Genomic DNA, 22,166 nt, shown 5'->3' on the forward strand with positions numbered 1-22,166 from the left:
CTGTACACATCCTCCGGCCCCCTGACGCCCTCCTGCGGGTAAAGCCCTCGCGTGGAACAATAAACAAAGGTGTCCTGGGACGGATAATTGCGAGATCCGGTACTCCTGCAGAGGGATGGATGAAAGGGAGGAGGAGGAAGAGGAAGAAGAGGAGGAGGGTCTTGTATCTGTGTAGAAAGAGGGTAGAAGAGAGTTAGACAGAAGAGCAAGGCAAGGGGGAAGGGAGGAAAGGGAAGGGGATGCGAGGGGAAAGAGTAGATCCCTATGGCAGTGGCGGGGCAGAAGAGACTGGGCCAGACCCCTAGGCAGGCGGCGAGTGACGACGGGAGACCACCACTCCTTCCTGCTGCGCCCCACTCTTTTCTTCCTGCTGCCTCGCCTGCTGGAGCGTCTTTGTTTCCCTTCCTGCCGCTTGCTTCCTCGTACTCTTTTTCTTCCTCTTCCTCTTCCTTTGTTTCCTTCTTGCGGCTTGCTTTCTCCGACTTCTCTTCTTCTTCCTCTTCCTCTTCCTTTGTTTCCTTCCTGCCGCTTGCTTTCTCGCACTCTTCTTCTTCATCCTTTGTTTCCTTCCTTCCTCTTGTTTCCTTACTCTCCTCTTCTTCCTATTCCTCTTCATTTGTTTACTTCCTGCCGCTTGTTTCTTTGCTCTCTTCCTCTTCCCATGTTTTCTTCCTGCCGCCTGCTTCCTCGCTTTCCTCCTCCTCTTCCTCTCACTCTTCCTGTTTCTCCTCTACCTCTGGGTTATCTCCTAGTGTCCTCACTTTTCATCTTCCCGTTTCGTATTTTCCTTCTGTTTTCATTCTAAAGTTTAAGCATAAGTTAGTTGCAGCAATGTTATTCTTTCATGTTTCTCTTGACGATGTATTTTTCACGTATCAGAATTCATGCAAAATTATGAATTAAAATAAAAAATAAAAAAGAAGTGCGTGTGTTTTGTTCATTACGTTTTTTCCATTTAGCAATGTCACGTGTCACTTGTCTTCCTCTCGCAAAACTTTGAAAATGAATTAACTTTTTCCTCCGGCAGTTTCTTTTTCGCGCCCCGTCAAGTTGTGTAATTACCTGCTGTCACCGCTGTGCCTGCCTCGTTACCTGTAGAGCCTGTGTACCTTTGCCTCAGACCCTCCACACCTCCGGGCCTCCTCACCCTGCACACACCGTCATTCAGAGGCCCGTCGATACCACGCCTGCCGCCACTCACCATTACTCACCTCACCTATTGTCATCTGAGGAAAAAGAAAATATTTTTGGGAGTGCTTTACGAACCCTACTCGCCTTCAAACACCTCCCCTGCCCATCCTTTCCCTCCCTTCCTTCTCCTGCCAGGTCTCTACTCCCCCTCCCTCCTTCCCTTCCTCCTCCTCTGCCTCCTTGTCCTCATCCGCCCCAGGGAGTCAATAAAGACTTCATAATTCACTTGACATGACTCCCCCCCTCACACGCGGACTTCCCTGCCATGTCACGCTGTTTTCCTTACTGCCTCTTGCCTCCGTCCGCGCTCTCACCTCTCACTCTCCTCCCGCCTCCTCTCCCCCAAGCTTCTCCCTTTCTCTTTCTCTTTCTCCCTCTCTCTTTTTCGTTTTTTTTTTTTTTCCTTTTTGATTTGTGTTGGTTTGTGTTGGTGAATTTGGGTTCTTAATGTGTGTAGTCTATATGATGAGACTGACTGACTGACTGACTGACTGACTGACTGACTGACTGACTGACTGACTGACTGACTGACTGACTGACTGATGACCTGACTGACTGACTGACTGACTCTGACTGACTGACTGACCTCACTCACTCACTCCACTCACTCACTCACTCACTCACTCACTCACTCACTCACTCCCTTACTGCCAGACTGACTGACTTTCTTCTCTCTCTCTCTCTCCTCTCTCTCTCTCTCTCTCTCTCTCTCTCTCTCTCTCTCTCTCTCTCTCTCTCTCTCTCTCTCTCTCTCTCTCTCTCTCTCTCTCTCTCTGTACCCACTTACCGCCTTATCTTGTAGCAAAACACGCACGATAGCTATGCCAGCTTATTCTCTCTCCTCTCTCTCTCTCTCTCTCTCTCCTCTCTCTCTCTCTCTCTCTCTCTCTCTCTCTCTCCTCTCTCTCTCTCTCCTCTCTCTCTCTCTCTCTCTCCTCTCTCTCTCTCTCTCTCTCTCCTCTCTCTCTCTCTCTCGGTCCCTCATCCTTCTCTCATCTCTATATCACCACTCCCTCATCTTTAACCTCCCCTCTCCCTCACTCCTTTCCTAACCTCCTCCACCTCTCCCTTTTCCTTCAGTATCCTTCACTCCTCTCACCTTCCCTTACAGCTCTCCTTCACGTTCCTTCATTCCTTCATTTCCTTCACCCCATCATCATCACATCACCTTCCCACTATCCTACATTATCATCACACAATCCTTGACTTTCCTCTCTTCATTCCGTCTCCTATCTCTCCTTCCAGCTTCCTCTCACTTTTCTACCTTCACTTCAAAAAAAAAAAGAAAGAAAAAGAAAAGAAAAAGAAAACGCCTGCTGTAGAAATGAGAGGTGTTTTCAAGGACTCCTGAATGATAATAGTTACCTGTCGGCGGGGCGTCCCAGGTGTGCCCGTGTCAATTAAGGGTCGTCTAATGGATGGCCAGGTAATGGAGGGAGGAGCGAGTGTCGTACCGAGTCGTGTCTGAAGCAGTTTGAATTCGCTTCGCTGTTTCGAGTCGTCATCAACTTGTCGTCTCGGGGGTTTTGGAAGGAGGGTCTTGTGTGTGTGTGTGTGTGTGTGTGTGTGTGCCTCTTTTTTTCGTTTTCTTTTTTTTTTTCTTACTAATTTTGTTTTACGTATTATTTTTTCGCTTTTTTAATGGATTTGTACAACTTTACTATGTATTTTTACTATTACAACAACAACAACAACAACAACAACTACTACTACTACTACTACTACTACTACTACTACTACTACAGCTGCGACAACAACAACAATAACAACAACAACAACAACAACAACAATAACAACAACAACAACAACAACAACAACAACAATAACAACAACAACAACAACAACAACAACAACAACAAGTACTACTACTACTACTACTACTACTACTACTACTACTACTGCTACTACAACTACTACTACTATCACCACCACCACCACCACCAATACAGACTAATCATCACAACCAATAATGCAAATCTTAGCCACACAAAACCCACGAGGAAAGACAAACAGATTGACACATGACACCTGCCGCGCCTCCGTCTGTAGCGTTACTACCTGACTCACGTGTTGACGGAGGGCGGGTGACGTGTCCTACAACCCTCCGCCTCCTCAGAGTCCGCGGGGAGGAGGGGGGGGTATAAAAAGTCACAAAAATAATAAATAAAACGAGCGATCACTCCATGGGGACAATTTAGCAGGGACGTATTAACCCTTCCTCTCTCCCCAGGTAGGTTTTCATGTCCGAGTCGTGTCTGTCTGTCTTAATGTCTTGTTATTATCGCTTGTGCGGGAGGGAAGGTGGTAGGGAAGGGTGTAATGGAGGAAAAAGAGGGAGGGGTGATTGTAGAGGGTGTGTGATGTAGGGAAGGGAGAGATGGTACACCCGGAAGAAAGGGGGAAGAGGGACAGGAGGACAGACGGGTGGACAGGTGGCACTGTGGACGGCAGGTAATGAAGAGGGAAGGAAATAAGGCTGTCATGTGAGTGATGGAAAGAAATTATAGTGAAGGAAGAAATTGATCGAAAGAAAAACAGACGACAGCGACAACAACAACGACGGCACTTCCTGCTTCAGCGATAAGGAAAGTCCGATGATTAGAAAAGAGGAAAAAAAAAAGGAAAACGACATTGAAGTTTCAAGAATAACAATGGGAAGGGATCGAAGAAAACGAGGAGAGGGAGTGAGTCAGTCAGTAAGGAAATCTAATACCAAAAGAAAATGGATGTATGAATGTAAAGTAGCAAAGTTGTGTCTCAGAGAGAGAGAGAGAGAGAGAGAGAGAGAGAGAGAGAGAGAGAGAGAGAGAGAGAAACTGCAGAGACCTGGGAGAGGTGGAACTGTTTTAAATGGGACAAGGGGGAGAGGGAGAGCTAGATGACCAGGTGAAGGGTGACATGTGAGTGGGTCGAACAGGTGAAAGGGGCGAAGGCTTAGTATAGGGAAGAGGAAAGCCACGGCAAGGCAATCTAAGGTAAGGCAAGGCAGGTAGAGGTTAGGCGCGACAGGTGAAGGGCCATCAGGTAAGGGGGCGGGCCAGGTGAGGGTGGAACAAATGGCGCGTCACACACCTTCGTCAGGCAGTTCTTGTGTATACTAACGAGTCGGTTCTGCCGGGAGTCGATGGGAATATGGATTGCAGTCGCTAGGTAGTTCTGAAGGAGGTGGAATAGGAGAGCGTAGGAGGTGGAAGTGTAAGGAACATAAGTCAATCTATAAAGTACTGAAGGAGGCGTAGTAGGAGGAGAGCGTATGATGTGGAAGAGTAAGGAACATAAGTCAGTCTATGAAGTGCTGAAGGAGGCGAAGTAAAAGGAAGTTAAATAGTTACATAGATCATTAAGTAACACTCTTTAGGGATATTGAAGTGAGAGCGTGACAGGATGGGAGTCACAGAGGAAGATGCAAGGGACAAAAACAAGTGGGGAAGACTCGTACATACACGCTGCCAAACCCTGACTGTGGGGAAACGGAGAAAGAAAAAGGTGATTGTTTAAATTCATACGAGTTACTTACCGTATATTCAGTAGTAATGAAAAGAGGTAGAACATCACTAAACATTGCATAACACTGTTGAATTTCTTGTTTCAGTCCTACTCATTCTAAATACACTGTCCACAGGTAACTAACTCCTATGAATTCAAACACTCACTCTTTCACCTCAAGTCACATAGATACACAGGCTACAACAGACCTTGCAGTCCTTACGAGCTCACCTGACATGGGAGTGCTGGTGAAGGAAGTGAAGGAAGAAAACTGAAGGAGGTGATGATTACAAAGAAGTCAGAATATAGAAGTTTTGAAGGAAGATAGGGAGGTTTGGTGATAGGAAGGGAGAGTAGATAAAGTGATGGGAGTGCAGGAAAGGAGGAGAAGGAAGGATAAGGATGAGCAGGAAGAGAAAGAATGATGACGATAGGTATGGGCGCCAACAGGAAGATGGGGCGATGGTACGGAAGGAAGGGTAGGAAGATAAGGTTTAGGGGAGAAAGGAAGGAAGGAAGGAAGGGACAGGGGTGTGAATGTGATGGGAAGGAAAGAAATGGAAGAGAAAGGGTAGACAGAGAGAGAGAGAGAGAGAGAGAGAGAGAGAGAGAGAGGAGAGAGAGAGAGAGAGAGAGATTAGACCGCAGCTGAGTGACAGACGGTCCACCTTTCCTTCTACTCTTCCTCCTCCTTCCTTCCTCTGTCCTACCCTTGTCCTCCCTCTCCCTCCCTCTCCCTACCGCCACGTATGGGCAGTCTCCGCGGGACATCCAGGCGGCGCCACACGTGTACGGTTATGTAAAAGCCAATTAGTCCTTGTTATTGGTGCGCGGGGATGGGGGGCGGTGCGTCTCAGGGGGGCGTCAGGGGAGGGGCCTTAGGGGACGTGCAGGGGGGGAGGGAGAGATAACATCAACACAACCACTCTGACTTTCTTGTCCAGTCACCCCTTGTCCGCCATATTGTGACGTCACGCGCCTTATTTGACGTCACCCTTCATACAAGTGATGTCAGCTTGCTTCTTCACCTTCCCCTCCTCTTCCCATTTCTTCCTCGCCTCCCATTCCCCTCTCCGTTACCTTCCACCACTCCCCTCCACCCTTCCCTCCACCGTGGCGTCACCCTAAGGCTTACTGCATGATTATCTTTTGTCCTTGTGGCATATTTACTTGGCACTGCGTTCTATATTTAGTCCTTGCGTTGACCATTGGGATATGCATAAGAAAAGGAGAAAAAGATGAGCATCGCGTGCGTCAGGGGTCAGCCAAGGTCAGGGGAGTGTGTAGCGGTCATGTGGCGGGGGAGAAAGTGGGGTAAGGGGTAAGGGGGTAAGGGGTAGCCATCTTCCTTCCGCCGGCGGGATTGAGAACTGCGTCGGCGGCGTCTCGTGTTTCCCGCGACGCAAACAGTCCCCGGGCAGCGACACTCGACACTGTGGCCGCAGCGCTAATGGCTCTCAGGCCCTGTGGCGAGGCGCTTTTTCCTCTCATCTTCCTTATAAAAGACCTGCAGATAAACACCGATGTCTCTACTCATCTTAACTTTTTTCCCTCCTCCCGTCCCCTTTTGGTTGTCGCGGTAATGAAATGTAAAGATCGATTCCCCGGGACGGTCACAAATTGCATGTTTCGCTGTGTTTCGATGGTTTAGGTTGTTGACGCAGCTTTGTTCGGGCGGTGCTGCGGAGGTCTTGCCGTGGCCTTGAACCGCCGGCGGGGATCATGTCTGCATCTTTCCCCCTCTCATTACTTATCACATTCTACCTTTTTATTCTCTCTCCTTTGTACTCCCGGGGGCTTTTTTGCTTTTTAGGGGATGATGACTGGGACTTTTTGCGTGGCTGTTGTTGTGTTGTGGTTGTGTCGAGGAAGTGAGGACCCGCAGCCCAAACACGGGGTTCCAAAAGATGATTTCTGGTTCTCTCGTGATTTTTCCTCGGGAGTTCAAAGCCACGGAAGACGGTTATTTATGTCAAGTTTTGTTTTTGCGTGTTTCCGAATTTTGAGCGGTCTGTTTCTTAATGTGTGAAAATAAGTGTAATTTTTAGTCTTTTCTTCCTCTCAGGGTTAGAGTTCTGAGTTCTCTAATCCGGAGTTAAGGTTCCTGTAGATAAATGATAGTTTCCAGTGTCGCTGTTTTACTTCCAAATGTGCCTTGGATCTTCTTTCATCCCACGGCTCACTCCCTCACTATCTGCTCTTACTCACACTCATGGCACCCTTCACTCACACTCTCATCTAGCAGCATCCTCCTCACTCACACATCCTCACCTAGCTCTCTCACTCCCTTTCACAATAGTTCTCATTCATATCTCCCTCACCTGTCATTCTTACTCACACACCCTCACTCTTACCCTCCCCTCAAAAACAGTATCCTCACACTCTCACTCTCCCTGAGCGCACCTCACCCTAACTCTCCTCCTCAGTAACACCTTCCTCACTTGCATCTCTCCCTCACAACATTCCCTCATTCTTACTCTCCCCTCAGTGACTGTAACCAACACACACCCTCACCCCTCACTCCTCCGCATAATACTACCTCACCCTTACTGTCTCCCTCCCCAATAACTGCACCCTCACCTACACCCCTTCCTCTCCTAACAAGCTTCCTGCACCCACTAATATCATCAGTCTTTATGATTCTACTGCGGGCAAAGATGTTCCTAACCTTTACCATTTATCTTTTTCCTTTATATACCAAGCTGCTGCAACTTTGTTTATTAGGAAGGCAATCAGTGGCCTCACGAATATCCTTATTGAGAGGGACAGACGTTTGGATATCACGTTGAAGTTATATGTGGGTGTGTAGTAGAGAGCAAGAGTAGTATTTCCTTTAAAGATTAGCATTGAAAACATGTGGAATGGTTATAAAGACTCGTAAGTTATGTGTGACTTAACTTAGAGGACAATATTTTGACGTATAACAAACATACGAACAAACATGTGTAGACTGCAGTGTTCTCAAATTATTTATATTTTTTTTTTTTTTCTAAATCATTTTTTTTTTCTTTTGCTACTTATTTTGGGTGTTTTTTATGTAATTTGAAGATTTTTTTTTTCCCTTTACAACACTTCCATCTTTGAAATTTCGGCTGACTTACTCCCATCTCTGTCACTGTAAGCTGTCCTGTCTTCCAGATCAGCCTTAACAAAACTTAAAGTAGTTAGGTTAGAATAAGTTAGGTCTGTCTACCTGTCTGACTTTACTAACGAACCTCCCACACCTGAATTTCAACACACACCTTCCAACTCACACTAACCACTTCCCTCAACTACCCACACACTGCATCCTTCCTCATCCTCCTTCATTTCACTCGGCCTTCCTTCATCCTCCCTCACCCTCCCTTACTTTACCCCTCATTCACCTCACCCATTCCTTTTTCACCCTTCCTCACTTAACTCATCTCTCCTTCACCCTCCCTCACCCTTCCTCGCTTCACTCATCCCTCATCCACCTCGCCCGTTCCTTCCGTAGCCCCGCCCACGCCTCATTCATTCCGCCACGATAGGGAAGACGGATGGACCTGAATTATATGTGGTAATAACACATGAAAAATCACCCTTGCTAACCTACTTCTCCGGGTGGCATAAAAGTTAATGGGAAAATCTATACGGGAGAGGTGTGTGTGTGTACGGATGGGGTGTAGGTGTATATATTTATGTATGCATGTATGTATGTATGTATGCATGCATGTTTGTGTGTGTGAGAGGTGGTGGTTATTTATTTTTTTCGTGTGTGTTGTATGTAATGTGTGTATTGATCTTAGTCTGTTTTTTATTAGCCAGGCTGGTTTAGGGTAGCTTGGGTTAGCTGAAGTTAGGTTAAGTTGGGGTTGGTTAGATTATATCTGATTGGGTTACGTTGGGTTAAGCAAGGCAAAATAAAGTAAGATTAGGTTAGTTTATATTAGATTAGGTAAGGTTATTTTATATTAGGTTAGGTTAGGCTTCCTTTGATTGTATTAGATGAAGTTAGGTTTGGTCAGGTTACACTGGGTTACGTAAGACGTGGTAAGACAAGAGTAGTTTATGTGTAGCTTGTGTGTGTACAGTGTATATTTAATGCGAGTATTGATGTTGGTCTCTTGGTTTACTCACTCGACGCCTCAAGAAAGACTCATTTATCAACATTATTTTCCCTAACCCTCACGCCACTAGTATTTTTCCTCATAATTCGCAAGTAAAAAAAGGAGAATAAGAAAAAAAAAGATGAAAGGTGCCTCGTAAAAGTGTCCTCATTACAAGGTTTGGGGCATTTTTGGGGCGCGGGTCATTCTTTAAGCGATGATTTACGCGGGAAATACCAAAATGGCGATGAGGAATAATTTTGACGAAGGACCTTTTATATATAGCTCTCCTTGGCGCGCGTATTTTGGGGGTCCTTTAGGTCCTACAGGAGGGGCCAGGAGCGACGCATCCGGTCCTGGGGCACAAGAGGTCCTTTGTGTGTGTGTGTGTGTGTGTGTGTGTGTGTGTGTGTGTGTGTGTGTGTGTGTGTGTGTGTGTGTGTGTGTGTACCATCCCTCACATTAATGCTTTTAAACAAGGGTATTTTCTCTTGCATGTGTATGTGTGCGTACGTCTACATGTGTGTTTATGTGCGAGATTTTGTGTGCAGTGCGTGTGTGTGCGTGAGGGTGAGTGACGCCCACGCCAGGAAAGCAAGCGCGTGTGTGGTTTATTATGTGTTTTGTTAGCGTGACGGCAACACAAAGGCCGGAGGCTGTCAGCACACTAATGCAACACACGGGTCTCTGCATCAGGCGGCACGCAGGGAAGGAAGACCCGGGGGCATGTTAGAGAGAGAGAGAGAGAGAGAGAGAGAGAGAGAGAGAGAGAGAGAGAGAGAGAGAGAGAGAGAGAGAGAGAGAGAGAAGAATAGAATAGAATATGAAGACAATAAGGACAGAAGGAGAGATAGAAAGAGAGAGAGGGAGAGAAGAAAAGACAAAAAAAAAAGGAAGCAGGGGGGGTAAGAGTATTATCCACACACACACACACACACACACACACACACACACACACACACACACACACACACACGCACGCAGCTTAACAAGACGTGCGAGCAATATAATTACACACCAGGTCTCTGGGTGATTGCTACTTGAAAGTGCGAAGCTTCTGAAGTGAAAGAATAGTACAAGCGGCATGTGAGGGGACCAGGAGGAGGAGGAGGAGGAGGAGGAGGAGCATGAGGGGCGGAGCGGTGGGCGTGGCTGCAGTGGGCGGGGATGCACGTCACTCAAGGGGAGACTCCGGCGAGGGGAAGTCTGTGGGTGTGGGGAATGAGGGAAGCGAGGGGAAGCGAGGGGAAGTGAGGGAAGTAATCTCGTGGCACCGTCACTCCCTCACTCCCTCACCCAGTGCCAAGGTCATGCTATACAGATGGTGCTTGTTGCCGCAGACACCACGGGGGAGGCGGGGGGAAGCAGCTGGTGCAATGACGAGGCGCTGCAGATGGTAACTCCCCTCTCCCCTCCCCGAGTAGCCTAATCTTCCCCCAATCGCTGGATCAGAGTATTCCGTAATTACTCGTTTCTTCTCTATATGGAGCAGGCGGGAGTGCGGACTGACATGGCGGAGAAAAGGAAAAAAGAAAATAATTATCGAGGGAGGGAGGCGGGCAGTGAGAGGCCAAAGGGGAGTAAGAAGGAGCCTCGGCGGTATCAGTATGAGGATAAATGTCTTGTAATTACACACATTTATCCGCAGGAATGGACTACAAAAAAAAAATGTGTATATACAGCAATACATGAGCAGGTTTCCGTACTTGTCCGTGGCGTGGCATTCGTCTGATGTATTATTAGTGCAGCGGTGTGAGGGGCCAGTCGTCACGGAACCACTGGAATGGCCGCTAATAAGTAGGCATCGTGTTTACGTCGTTAAGATCGTCCCTGATACTCAGCCAGGGCGGGGCGTGGGCTCCGTGTCGCGTTCCGGGTCGCGGTGACACGTCCCGTAGGTGGGCCTTGTTATTGCGTTCCTTACACACCTTTTTTGGGCGGCCTGTGACCTCGAGGGTGGCGGCCGCGTTGATTTTTGCACCGCTGGAGGTCTTGTAGCTCTGTTGTGTTGGCGGGTCGTCTGTGTGGAGTGCGTGAGGATGGTTTGTAAGGAGAGGATAAATGGGTGGAGGCATGTGAGGTGTTAAACCCCCGCCATCTCCCCAACACCTCCCCAGCACCTCCCCAGCACCTCCCCAGGGCGCCTCCTGAGCCTGGAACATGGGCTGTAGTCAGAAAATTTACAGGCGAGCCACAAGGCAAAAGAGGAACCCGGATCTGGCCCGCTGGACGAGAAGCTTTGACCGAAAACAATTGTGGCGAAGAGAGCGATTGAAAGAAAAAGGTGAACATGTGACGAAGCGAAAGGTGACATCGGCCCCGGCGCGCTCCGGCCTGAGAGTGGAATAGCGGACAAGAGAACCTCGAAAGCAGCATGGAAAAAATGGTCCGCGGGAGGAAAACACACACAGCACAAAATCCAGAAGCATAGAGAGCGGGGAGGAGAGAAAAATGATGAAATAAAAAAGTAAAAGATAATAGTCAGGAGAGGAGTGAGCGGGGAGAGGGAGGGAGAAGCGTGTGAGGGGGAGAGGGAGAGCACAGGTAGCGGCGTGTTGCAGGCAAGTGAGGCAGGTGAGGCTGAGAGAGGGACGCAGCACCCCACCCAGGTCTTGCCGCCGCCACCTGGAGCCTGGATTATACATGGTCACCCCGAGAATACCTGGCCGCCCGCCTCTGGTTCGCCTGCATACTTGATGGCAACACACCTGCGGCGCCACCCGAGGTCACCACCGAAGTGTGGCGTCCGGAGGGGCAGGGGGCGGAGGGAGCGGCGCCCCCCTGAAGTAAAGCTGCTGAAGTGAGATAGGCCTTAAGAGAGAGAGAGAGAGAGAGAGAGAGAGAGAGAGAGAGAGAGAGAGAGAGAGAGAGAGAGAGAGAGAGAGATCCCCAGCGGCCCATTTCTCGCCCCCTCAAGCCTCCACCGCACGCCAGAAGCACAATTATCTCGCGATTGAATGCGCCTAATTGCAAAGCGTGAAGGAGTATTTCCCTGCCTGCCTCGCTCCTCCCTCCCCCTTCCCCTTGCTCCTCTTCTCCCCCTCCTCCTCCTTCGTGTCTCTCTTCCACCTCCTCCTCCCTCATGTCTTTCTTTCCCCTCTTCCTCTCATGTCTCTCTTCTCCCTCTTTCCCCATGTCTCTTTCCTCTTCCTCCTCCCTTTCCCTACCTTTCCGCGACCCTGCGCCCTCCCACACACTCCCCACACACCCTTACACGCCCCTTGACGCCGCCCCCTCTCACCTCGTGCCCTCGTGTACCTTTACGCCCCTCTCCCTCCTCTTCCTCTCCCTCTCCCTCTCACCCTTAGCAATGGTCTGACAAGCGCGTCACCAAAAGACTCACTCGCTAAAGTTTTGTCCGAGAAGAATTTTTGTGTTACGTGATGGATGATCCTGCACTAGAGAGAGGGAGCGTGAGGGAGAGAGAGTAAGAGGGTGTTTCGTCCATCTGGCAGTGGCTGGACATAAAACAGACCACGAGGCACAGACAGAGGTCCTCATTCGGCCCACCTCTCATGATTTGCTCGCTAAGAGGGCCGGCCGTGGTGGAGGAGGGAAATATGGCTGAGAATAAGAGTAGGAGGGAAAGGGAAAGAAGGGAAGGATGGGTGAAGAGGGAAAGGAGAGATAAGAGAAGGACCAGAAGGGGAGAGTAAATAAGATGAAAACAGAACAAGATAAAGCAGAAGAGAAGGAAGAAGGGAAGAGAGGGTGAAGAGGGAAAGGGATAGAAATAAGAGAAGGATGAGAATGAGGCGACAGTAAATAAGAAAACAAAGGAGGGGAGAGTAAATAAGATGAAAACCGAACAAAATAAAAACAAAGAGAAGAAAGAAGGGAAGAGAGAACGAAGAGGAAAAGGGATAGAAATAAGAGAAGGAACAGAGTGAGGGGAGAGTAAATAAGAAAACAGTAAAGAGGAGAAGGGATGGAGATGAGAGAAAGAAGTGAGGAAAGTAAATGTAATGAAAACAGAAGAGATGGAATAAAGCAGGGTAAAAAGAGAAAAAGGATAGAAACAAGAATAGAATGAGGAGGGGAAAGTAAACAAGATAAAAACAGAAAAGAAGGGGGAGGATAAAGATGAGAGGTGAGCGTAGAAGCATAAAAGAAGGAAAACTAAAAAAAAAAAAGAAAGAAGAAACACGAAGGAAGAACAAAGAGAAAGAGAACTGCTGGTCCTTACGAAGCTACTTGCAAAGAAGGACAAGAAGAAGAAAAGGAAGAGAAAGAGTTGGACAAGGATAACGAGACAGAGAGAATGATATCGAGAATTAAGGAGGCGTAAAGGACCAAAGGATAAGAGAGAGAGAGAGAGAGAGAGAGAGAGAGAGAGAGAGAGAGAGAGAGAGAGAGAGAGAGAGAGAGAGGTCTGGTTAGTGTTGCCTCGGTCAGACCAGGTTCTCATTAATTACACCAGATGATGCTATGTTATCCTTCCTGCATGCCCTCTCCCTTCTGCCCGCCATTCCCTCGCCCTCCCCTCTTTCCCTTCCCGCCCCTTGCCACAAACACTCATCCTTTATGTGTGACGTAAACAAGATTAATTATTTTGTCCCTTGGCCCACGCGTTTACAGACATTCTTGAGGGGTTCCTGGTGTCTTGGTGGTGACTTAGGGGCCTGCATACTCACCACACCTCACCACACACTCACCACTCACCACCACAATGTCCCCCCTTCCCTCCCTAGTTCGTTGAAACCTTCCCCAGGACTGTCGGTATTCCTCTCAGTTTACTCCCCACCCCAGCATCTCCCCGTCATTTTTCCTTCTTCCCCTTCCACGTTAATCTCTCCACACTACATCCCTTCCATTCCACCCTAGTCTCCCCATACCATTCCCTGCTCTACCTTTCCACCCTTCCACCCCAGACCACAAGTACAGTTCCCCTTTCACTCCCCAAGCAACCCCAGTATATCCCAGTTCCTTGCTTCCCACCCCATTATCCCAACAGTACACCCCCCCTCCGTCCCAGCTCAGCCCCAGTCCTTCCTCACCCCTGCATCACCCCCAGCATCACCCAAACACCCCCTATTAACCTCCCTTGTCTCTCAGTGTTCATATTTCACCCTGGTACTTCCCAAACCTCCCCTTTTACCCTTTTTACCTTACATATCTTACCTTATCCTCCCTTTACCGCCCTGTCTCTATTTACAGATTTACTTTCACCCGTTGTCCTGCTGTAGGCGACGAAGGAACGTGTGAGAAAGTAAGGGAAGCTGTAAGAAGCCATCAGGCCTACACGTGGCAGTCCCTGTTTAAAATCTGTACCCTTTCTATTGTTTCTATCTGTAAATATATGTTATCTTCTAAAGCTCCCTATTAATTTGGTAGTGATAGCGTGATTACTGAGTCTATCCCTGTGATCCACTAGTCTATTTCTGAGCCGGTTTCTTCCTGTTTCTTTTCTCTAATTGAATGTGATAGCTGACCAAGGAAACTGAGGATATATAATGCGGAGGGGAAATCACCACTGTTGATATTATGAATTAATTTGATGACTTTGATTTATTTGCAGGGAAACACATTACCGATATGAACGTTTCCTATTACGTGCTTGAAATTACGATAAATACCCCTGGAAATTAGCGTGGTAAAATATTAGAGGCGATTATTATTATCATTATTGTTATTATTATTATTATTATTATTATTATTGTTGTTGTTGTTGTTGTTGTTGTTGTTGTTGTTGTTGTTGTTGTTGTTGTTGTTGTTGTTGTTGTTGTTGTTGTTGTTGTTGTTGTTGTTGTTGTTGTTGTTGTTGTTGTTGTTGTTGTTGTTGTTGTTGTTGTTGTTGTTGTTGTTGTTGTTGCTGCTGTTGTTGTTGTTGTTGTTGTTGTTGTTGTTGTTGTTGTTGTTGTTGTTGTTGTTGTTGTTGTTGTTGTTGTTGTTGTTGTTGTTGTTGTTGTTGTTGTTGTTGTTGTTGTTGTTGTTGTTGTTGTTGTTGTTGTTTCTTGTTGTTGTTTTTGTTGTTGATGTTGTTGTTGATAATATTATCATTATTATTACGTTACTATTACTACTACTACTACTACTACTACTACTACTACTACTAATACTACTAATACTAATACTACTGATACTATTACAACAACAACAACAACAACAACTACTACTACTACTACTACTACTCCTACAACTACTACTACAACTACTACTACTACTACTACTACTACTACTACTACTACTACTACTACTACTTCCACCACTACTACTCCTATTGAGAGGGCTTACAGGAGTGACAAGAAGCAGCAGGATGAGCGCTAGTTGAGAGGATCGTGCTCATCAGAAATTACTAATTAAAAGGCGAGGGCCGTCATGCGAAATTATTGAGACAAGACAGACAGACAGATAGACAGACATAGATAGACAGATAGACAGATTTTATTAAGCGCCCACTTCGAGATATGAGATGAAGGGAGCAGGAGGAAGAGGAGAAGGAGGAGGAGGAGGAGGAGGAGGAGGAAGAGGAGGAGATGGTGATGGTGATAACGAAAGCTATAGAAGAAGAGGAGGATGAAAGAGGACGGGAAGAGGAAAGCGAGTAGGAGGAAGAGGAGAACTAGAAAGAGGTTTGCAATTAGTAGATGGAGAGAGGAGAACAGGAAAGAGGAGGAGGATGAAGAGGAGGAGGAGGAGGAGGTGAAAGGAGAGGAACAGGGATAGATTTCAGAGGATAAAGAGAAGAGATGAATTTGAGGAAGAGGAGAGAGAAGCTGGAAGAAAAGAAGAAGAAAAGAAGATAAGGAAGAAGACAAAGAAAGGAAAAAAAGAAAAATGAAGCAATGAAGAAAAGAAGATGAAGAAGAATGAGGAGGAGGAAGAAGAAGAGGAGGAGGAGAAGGAAGAGGGGATTCTAATGAGGGAATGTGCGGTTCTTACGGTGAGGTGGAGTTTGGTCTCTGGGGAGGAGGAGGAAGAAGAGGAGGAGGAGGAGGAGGAGGAGGAGGAGGAGGAGGAGGAGGGGGGGTCAGGATGCACCATGCGGGTCCCGTCTTGTCGCTGCAGTGTTCCCAGGGGCGGCGCCAGGCACTGACAAGAGGCCTCTGAGTTGCTAAATGATTATCTCTCTCTCTCTCTCTCTCTCTCTCTCTCTCTCTCTCTCTCTCTCTCTCTCTCTCTCTCTCTCTCTCTCTCTCTCTCTCTCTCTGCATACACAAATACGACAAAAGAGAAGAACCGAGGAAGGAGATAGTCAGGAAGAGAATGAGGAGGAAGAGGAGGAGGAGGAGGAGGAGGAGGAGGAGGAGGAGGAGGAGGAATAACAATGGAGGAGAAATAAATGTGGGAACGAGATGTAGGAAGATACAGGAAGGGAAGAAAGAAGAATTGCGTATAAACAGAGATTGAGAGAAGCGAGGAGGAGAAAATAGAGATAAAAGATAAAAGGGAAGAGAAGAAGAAATGTAGATAGAGGCAGAGAGATGGAGGAAGTAGAAGTAGAAGAAAGAGAGAAGAAAACAGAAGTAGAGGCTAAGAGAGAATAGGAGAAAGAAGTAAAGGTAGTGAGAAAAGGGAAGAGAGGGAAGTAGAAGGAGAGGTAGAGAGAAAAAGAAACGAATAAATAGTAGAAGTAGAGGGGAGAGAGAGAGAAGGAAGTAAAGATGAAAAAAAAGAAAGAAAAGAGATAAAGAAGAATAAGAGGTAGAAAGGCATAGAGAAGAAAATAAAGATGGAAATAGAGGGAAGAGAAGAGAAGGAGAGGTGACGGTAAAGAGAATAGAGGAGGAAGTAGAGACAGAAATAAAAGAAAGAAGAAACAAGTAGAGACGAAGAGAGGAGAGGTAAGGAGAGGTAACGGTAGAGAGAGGAGAAGAGGAAGTAAAGATAAAGGTAAGGAAGAAGAAGGAACAAGTGGAGGTGAAGAGAGGAGAGGTAAGTAGAGGAAGAGGAAGGAGGAGGAGAGTCGCGGTCATTACACGTGGATCATTATTTATGAGGCATTCTTAGAACAAATTATTCTCGCTCCTTGTAATTTGTAAGGAAGGAATGGAATTAATGGCTCGCGGCGGCAATACTCCTCCACATACTCGCCCGTGTGTGTTTTTTCCCATTACCGGTGAAAGTAAACAGCCATTTGAATAATTACACAGCCACAGGTGATACGGAATGTAGGTGAAGGCGTCAGCGGCGGTGGCAGAGGCATGAGTGGCTATAGAAAATGGAAAACGGGAGGGAGAGAAAAAATACACAGGCATTCCTCTTTGCGCCTGGGGGCAAAATATATGAATACTCGCACTTGACAAACGGATTCCTCCATATTTCCTCCCGTGTTTGTGGCATTTTCCTCCTCACTTTGCCGCGAATATTGTCCGGAATTGGCTTCTTTTCATCTCCTCGGTCGGGTGAGCAACGAGGATGCGCGGCGGCGGCGGCGGCGACGTGTGTGTGCGAGCGGCAGCGCGGCGTGCGCTGTGTGCTGGCGCTCCCCGCTGAATTCAAGTCTGAATTTCGCTTTCTTTCCCAGAGGGTTTGAATGCCAGCCATCAGCGGTAGAAGTAGAATTTATGCGTGCTTATTAGACCATCGGACAGGCGGAGAGAGAGAGAGAGAGAGAGAGAGAGAGAGAGAGAGAGAGAGAGAGAGAGAGGATGGAGGCATGCGATTCCTTCACTCGATAGCATTTTCCTCATTTTACACATGACTTGCCTCCAGCCGGCGAGGTTATGGGCACGCTGTTATCTGGCGGGAACAGTTGCCGGCGCGGGGACGATGGCGTGGAGGCGACCCGCGATTGTTTGGGCGACGAGGCCCCAGCGGGAGGGACCTTATGGGGGGAAGGGAATCAAAGTGCAATTATTCAAGTCTAGCCTCCAGCCTCGGCTTTATGAATTGCACGAAGGGAAGGGACACACCATAAGCTTCTCCTCCCGTTAATCCTCCCGTCCATAGCTCCTTGACCTCCCGCCAGCCCTCCCTGCCTTGTTGCCTCCTCTCTCCTCTCATCCTTCCCTCTCCTCTCCACCCATCCACTCCCCGCCTGTGTCGCGCCAAGTGGAGCGAGGGAGGAACAAGGTGGGGGCTGCCTCGCGGGGGCATCTGAGGCAGGGTCGAGGGGGGTCACTGGAGACCTTGAGGTGAGTGAGGAACGGAAAACGAGGTGTGGAAGAAGGGGTGTGGAGGAACAAAGGGAGGAGGAGGGAGAGGAGGAGGAGGAGGAGGAGGAGGAGGAGGAGGAGGAGGAGGAGGAGGAGGAAGAGGAGGAGGAGGAGGAGGATGAAGCAGAAGACGCGGAGGAGGTGAAAGATAATTTCAAGGGGGAGGAGGAGGAGGAGGAGGAGGAGAAAACAGAAGATGCATAGGAGGTGGAGAGTAATTTTAAGGAGGAGAAGGAGGAGGGTTCATGAGGAGCTGGGCAAGAAGGAGCGCCTCGTTACCGCAGGACGTCAGGCTGAGGATGGCCAGACACGCGGACATAACTTAAGTTTCCCTTCGGAGACTCCCAGCGGGGAATTCTTTGCCTTAATAAAAGGAAACGTGTTTACTCGCGTGAGCTGACCACTTGGGAGTCTGGGCAGCATTAGGGCACCATTGAAGAGCGGGGCGTCGAGGGTGCGTGGGCGTTGGGGCGGCAGGAGGCGTGGGGGAATGGGCGTTTGGAGTGGGAAGGGTGCGTGGGGGTGACTGCGTGGGGAGTTTAACACAGTAACAGTTTACTTAAGAAAGTACTTAAATGGGTACAAGAAATACAGAGAATAAGGAGTGGTAGTTACAAAGTAGAGGAAAAACATCAGTTTTGAAAAGTAGAGGTAAAAGTGAGGGGGAGAGAGTGTAGGATAAAGTAGTGGGAAAGTGAACGCTTACATTACCTAACCCAGTCTAACTTAACTTACTCTAACACTTACAATATCTCTCGTAACTTAACCAAAAAAATAACACAGTCTGATCTGACTTAAACTAACTTAACCTAACAAAACTAACCTAACCAAAAGAAAATAAAACATCAGGTTATCGCCAGTGACGCCTCACCTGACCTTGTTTTGACTGAAATGAAGAAAGAAAACATAGAATCCTTACAATTACCATGGAGAGAGAGAGAGAGAGAGAGAGAGAGAGAGAGAGAGAGAGAGAGAGAGAGAGAGAGAGAGAGAGAGAGGGGGGAAACGTGGGCGATGAAGACCGGTTCACCTGGGCGCCACGTTCACCTGTTACAGGAGGGCGGTGGGGCAGGTGAGGCAGGTGACAGGTGCTCTATATTCCCTCCCTCCCACACCCATACGAGCTCCGGCACAAAGCGAGCCACTATCAGGCCTCCCCGCCATTGTGAAGGCTCCATTATTTCATTATTCCCTTTATGTTTACCTGCTGAACCTCACTTTTTTTTTCACTATGGATCTTTTTGTAGTTTTCTGGTCTGTTACCAAAAGAAGAGGCGGCGAAACTACTAAGGTATCGAGAGAGAGAGAGAGAGAGAGAGAGAGAGAGAGAGAGAGAGAGAGAGAGAGAGAGAGAGAGAGGAGAGAGAGAGAGAGAGAGAGGGAGGTGGTCTGTGGAAGCCGAGTGAGACCTGCTTGTAATGAAATGGAAAAATTGGAATTGCAAAAAACCTTCACCGGCGACCTCATTTAATCAACAGTGTTCCGCGAAGCCCCGGAGTCAAACCTTCCTATGGCGAGTCCTCCCGCGGCCTTTAATGAACTCTGTATGTATACACGGATATTGTTTGTACTGGTGTGTTTGTGTGGGGGTGAGGGTGTGTGTGTGTGTGTGTGTGTGTGTGTGTGTGTGTGTGTGTGTGTGTGTCCAGTGTGTGTGTGTGTGTGTGTGTGTGTGTGTGTGTGTGTGTGTGTGTCCAGTAAGGAGATTGGTAAGTGTGTGTGTGTGGTGTGTGTGTGTGTGTGACGGAATGGATATCTCTTCTTCCTTTTCGCGTCGTAAATTCGTGTTCCTAAAACGTTTTGATCAATCTTCGTGACTACTTTTAACAGACTGCCTTAGAAGATATGAAGGTTTTCAAGAGTGTTTGCTCGATTCTAGTGATAGTTTAACAAAGACTTCGCACTTTCAAACAGGAAAAAAAAAAAAAAAAAACACCCTTGAGAACCTGACCTATTTCCGTGGCCTTTGAAAACAGTTATGATGATATCCCAAAGCCTTTGTGAATATAGATCTTACATAACTTTAAGCTAACCTAACCTAACCTAACCTAATCCAACCTAACCCAACCTAACTTAACTTAACCTAACCTTACCTAAACCTACCCTAACGCAACTTTATCTTACGCTAACTTAACCTAACCTAAATTAACCTAAGCAATGTGTTTACGAATATGAACCTTACCCTACCCAATCTTAACCTAACCTAACGCAACCCTCTCAATGAAGAACTCAAGAAGAACAAATGCCTCGCCGCGCCCCCATACCAGCGCCGCTCCGGGACATTAAGCACATTTTCCTTAACTTTCCCGATGATTTACAGCCTTCAGGGGAGAGGAATCGTCGCTAATATATATCTGTAATCACCCACATTAAGTACGAATAGGCAATTTTTACTCGTAACTGCCTGGTAGTTAGCTAATGGGGCTCACTAATGGGAGTAATGGATGGCGGGAGTGTGAGGCAAGAAACCTTAACAAATGGCAGGAGTGTTTTGTCTGTAAAATAAGTTACGTCGCGTGGTGGGAACCGAGAACAGAGGTGGAGGTGGTGCGTTCGTGCCTTCCCATTACTCATCTGCTATTGGTGGGTTAGTGTTTATTGTTTTTGTGCTTTCTCTCTCTCTCTCTCTCTCTCTCTCTCTCTCTCTCTCTCTCTCTCTCTCTCTCTCTCTCTCTCTCTCTCTCTCTGGTTCGTTCTCTAGTATAATTTTCCCTGTTATTACAGGAAGACTGAACGTTCTACCCAGTTTTTACTTAAGTGACAGATGGTGTTTAATATTGTCCTAGTACTACTACTACTACTACTACTAACAACAACAACAACAACAACAACAACAACAACAACAACAACAACAACAACAACAACAACAACAACGACAACAACTACTACTACTACTACTACTACTACTACTACTACTACTACTACTACTACTACTACTACTACTACTACCACCAGCACCACCACCACCACCACCACCACCACCACCACCAGCAAAGGCATGACCGTGAATCCATCTTTTTTATTCAGCGATAATTAAACGGGATTATGTTCATTAGGAGGCACCGTACATTACATCAGACGATAATCAAGCGATGAACAACCTTGGTGGGGGGCGGAGCTCGTGGGGGGAGAGGGGAGGGGGAGTGGGAGAGGAAGCTGTGGGGAAGGGGGTGATATTTAGGAGTGTCTGTTCTGTGTTGGGGGGGAAAGGGAGGGGAAGGGAGAGGGAGGGGATGTAATGTAGAAGGATATTTAGGGATTTTTTTACAAGGATTTACAAAGATTTTAATTAGTATTAGATTCTTATGTCGTTTTCACTCCGATTAAAAAAAGAAAGAAAGCAAGAAAGAAAGAAAACGAATGAAAATAGAGAAAAATTATAGAAAATAAAGTAAAAATGCTAGTTTATGTTCTGTATGGGCTCTGATTAAAAAAGAAAGAAAGAAAGAAAATCAAGAAAATACAGAAAAAGTGATAATAATAGAAAATAAAGTAAAAATGTTGATTTATGTTGTTTAGACTTATCAAAAACAGAAAAAAAGAAAAGAAAGAAAACGAATGAAAATACAGACAAAAAAGTAATAAGGATACCAAAATAAAGCCAAATGTTAGTAAGGAAGATTAGCAAGTCATCATCATCACTATCATCACCATTATCATTGTCCCACAGTATAATTAAGGTCTCCCCAGATAGTTAAGGGGGTAAAGGGGTAAGGGATTGTAATGGGCTGTGGTTTCGTTCATTAGTCTGTCTGTGTTCTCATCGAATTCTTTTTTTTTTTCTTTTTTCTCCTCTTGGTGGTTCCCATGTTATTGTTTTTTGCTGGTCCCTCTTTATCAGTTTCATCTTTGTATTTTTTGTACGTCTGTTTTTATCTTGCAGTGATCTCTCTCTCTCTCTCTCTCTCTTCTCTCTCTCTCTCTCTCTCTCTCTCTCTCTCTCTCTCTCTCTCTCTCTCTCTCTCTCTGGATTAGACACTGTGGCTTATCACAAACATCACAAGTTCCAACATGTCTGGCGTTGCTTCTTTTTCCTCTCTCTCTCTCTCTCTCTCTCTCTCTCTCTCTCTCTCTCTCTCTCCTCTCTCTCTCTCTCTCTCTCTCTCTCTCTCTCTCTCTCTCTCTCTCTCCCCGCAAGCTCTAATTTCCATCACTCTTCCCCTCCTCCTCTCCTCCTCTTCCCCTCCTCTTCCCCAGCCTCCCAAGGGCCCCGCACCTCCACAATCACACACGATTACCCACCACACCCTCTTTATCCCTCCCTTGGGGACATAGACCTCACCCACACCATTACCCACCACCTTCCCCTCTCCTCCCCTCCTCT

The 22,166-nt window shown here is 47.1% G+C and overlaps 2 protein-coding genes across 2 annotated transcripts in view; both read left to right on the plus strand.

Moving 5' to 3' along the window:
- The window catches only part of LOC135090787 (uncharacterized), a 188,259-nt gene extending 174,264 nt beyond the window's left edge, over window positions 1-13,995 (plus strand). Inside the window, exon 5 of the mRNA XM_063987856.1 lies at window positions 13,902-13,995. The gene's annotated coding sequence lies outside the window, so the exon portion shown is untranslated. The remainder of the gene's footprint in view (window positions 1-13,901) is intronic.
- The window catches only part of LOC135090801 (uncharacterized), a 14,556-nt gene continuing 3,830 nt past the window's right edge, over window positions 11,441-22,166 (plus strand). The window contains exons 1-3 of the mRNA XM_063987867.1: window positions 11,441-11,481; window positions 13,616-13,817; window positions 17,637-17,821. Of these exons, the coding sequence (XP_063843937.1) occupies window positions 11,441-11,481; window positions 13,616-13,817; window positions 17,637-17,821 (428 nt within the window). The remainder of the gene's footprint in view (window positions 11,482-13,615; window positions 13,818-17,636; window positions 17,822-22,166) is intronic.

This window comes from Scylla paramamosain, chromosome 36, assembly GCF_035594125.1.
Source record: "Scylla paramamosain isolate STU-SP2022 chromosome 36, ASM3559412v1, whole genome shotgun sequence".
NCBI lineage: Eukaryota > Metazoa > Arthropoda > Malacostraca > Decapoda > Portunidae > Scylla > Scylla paramamosain.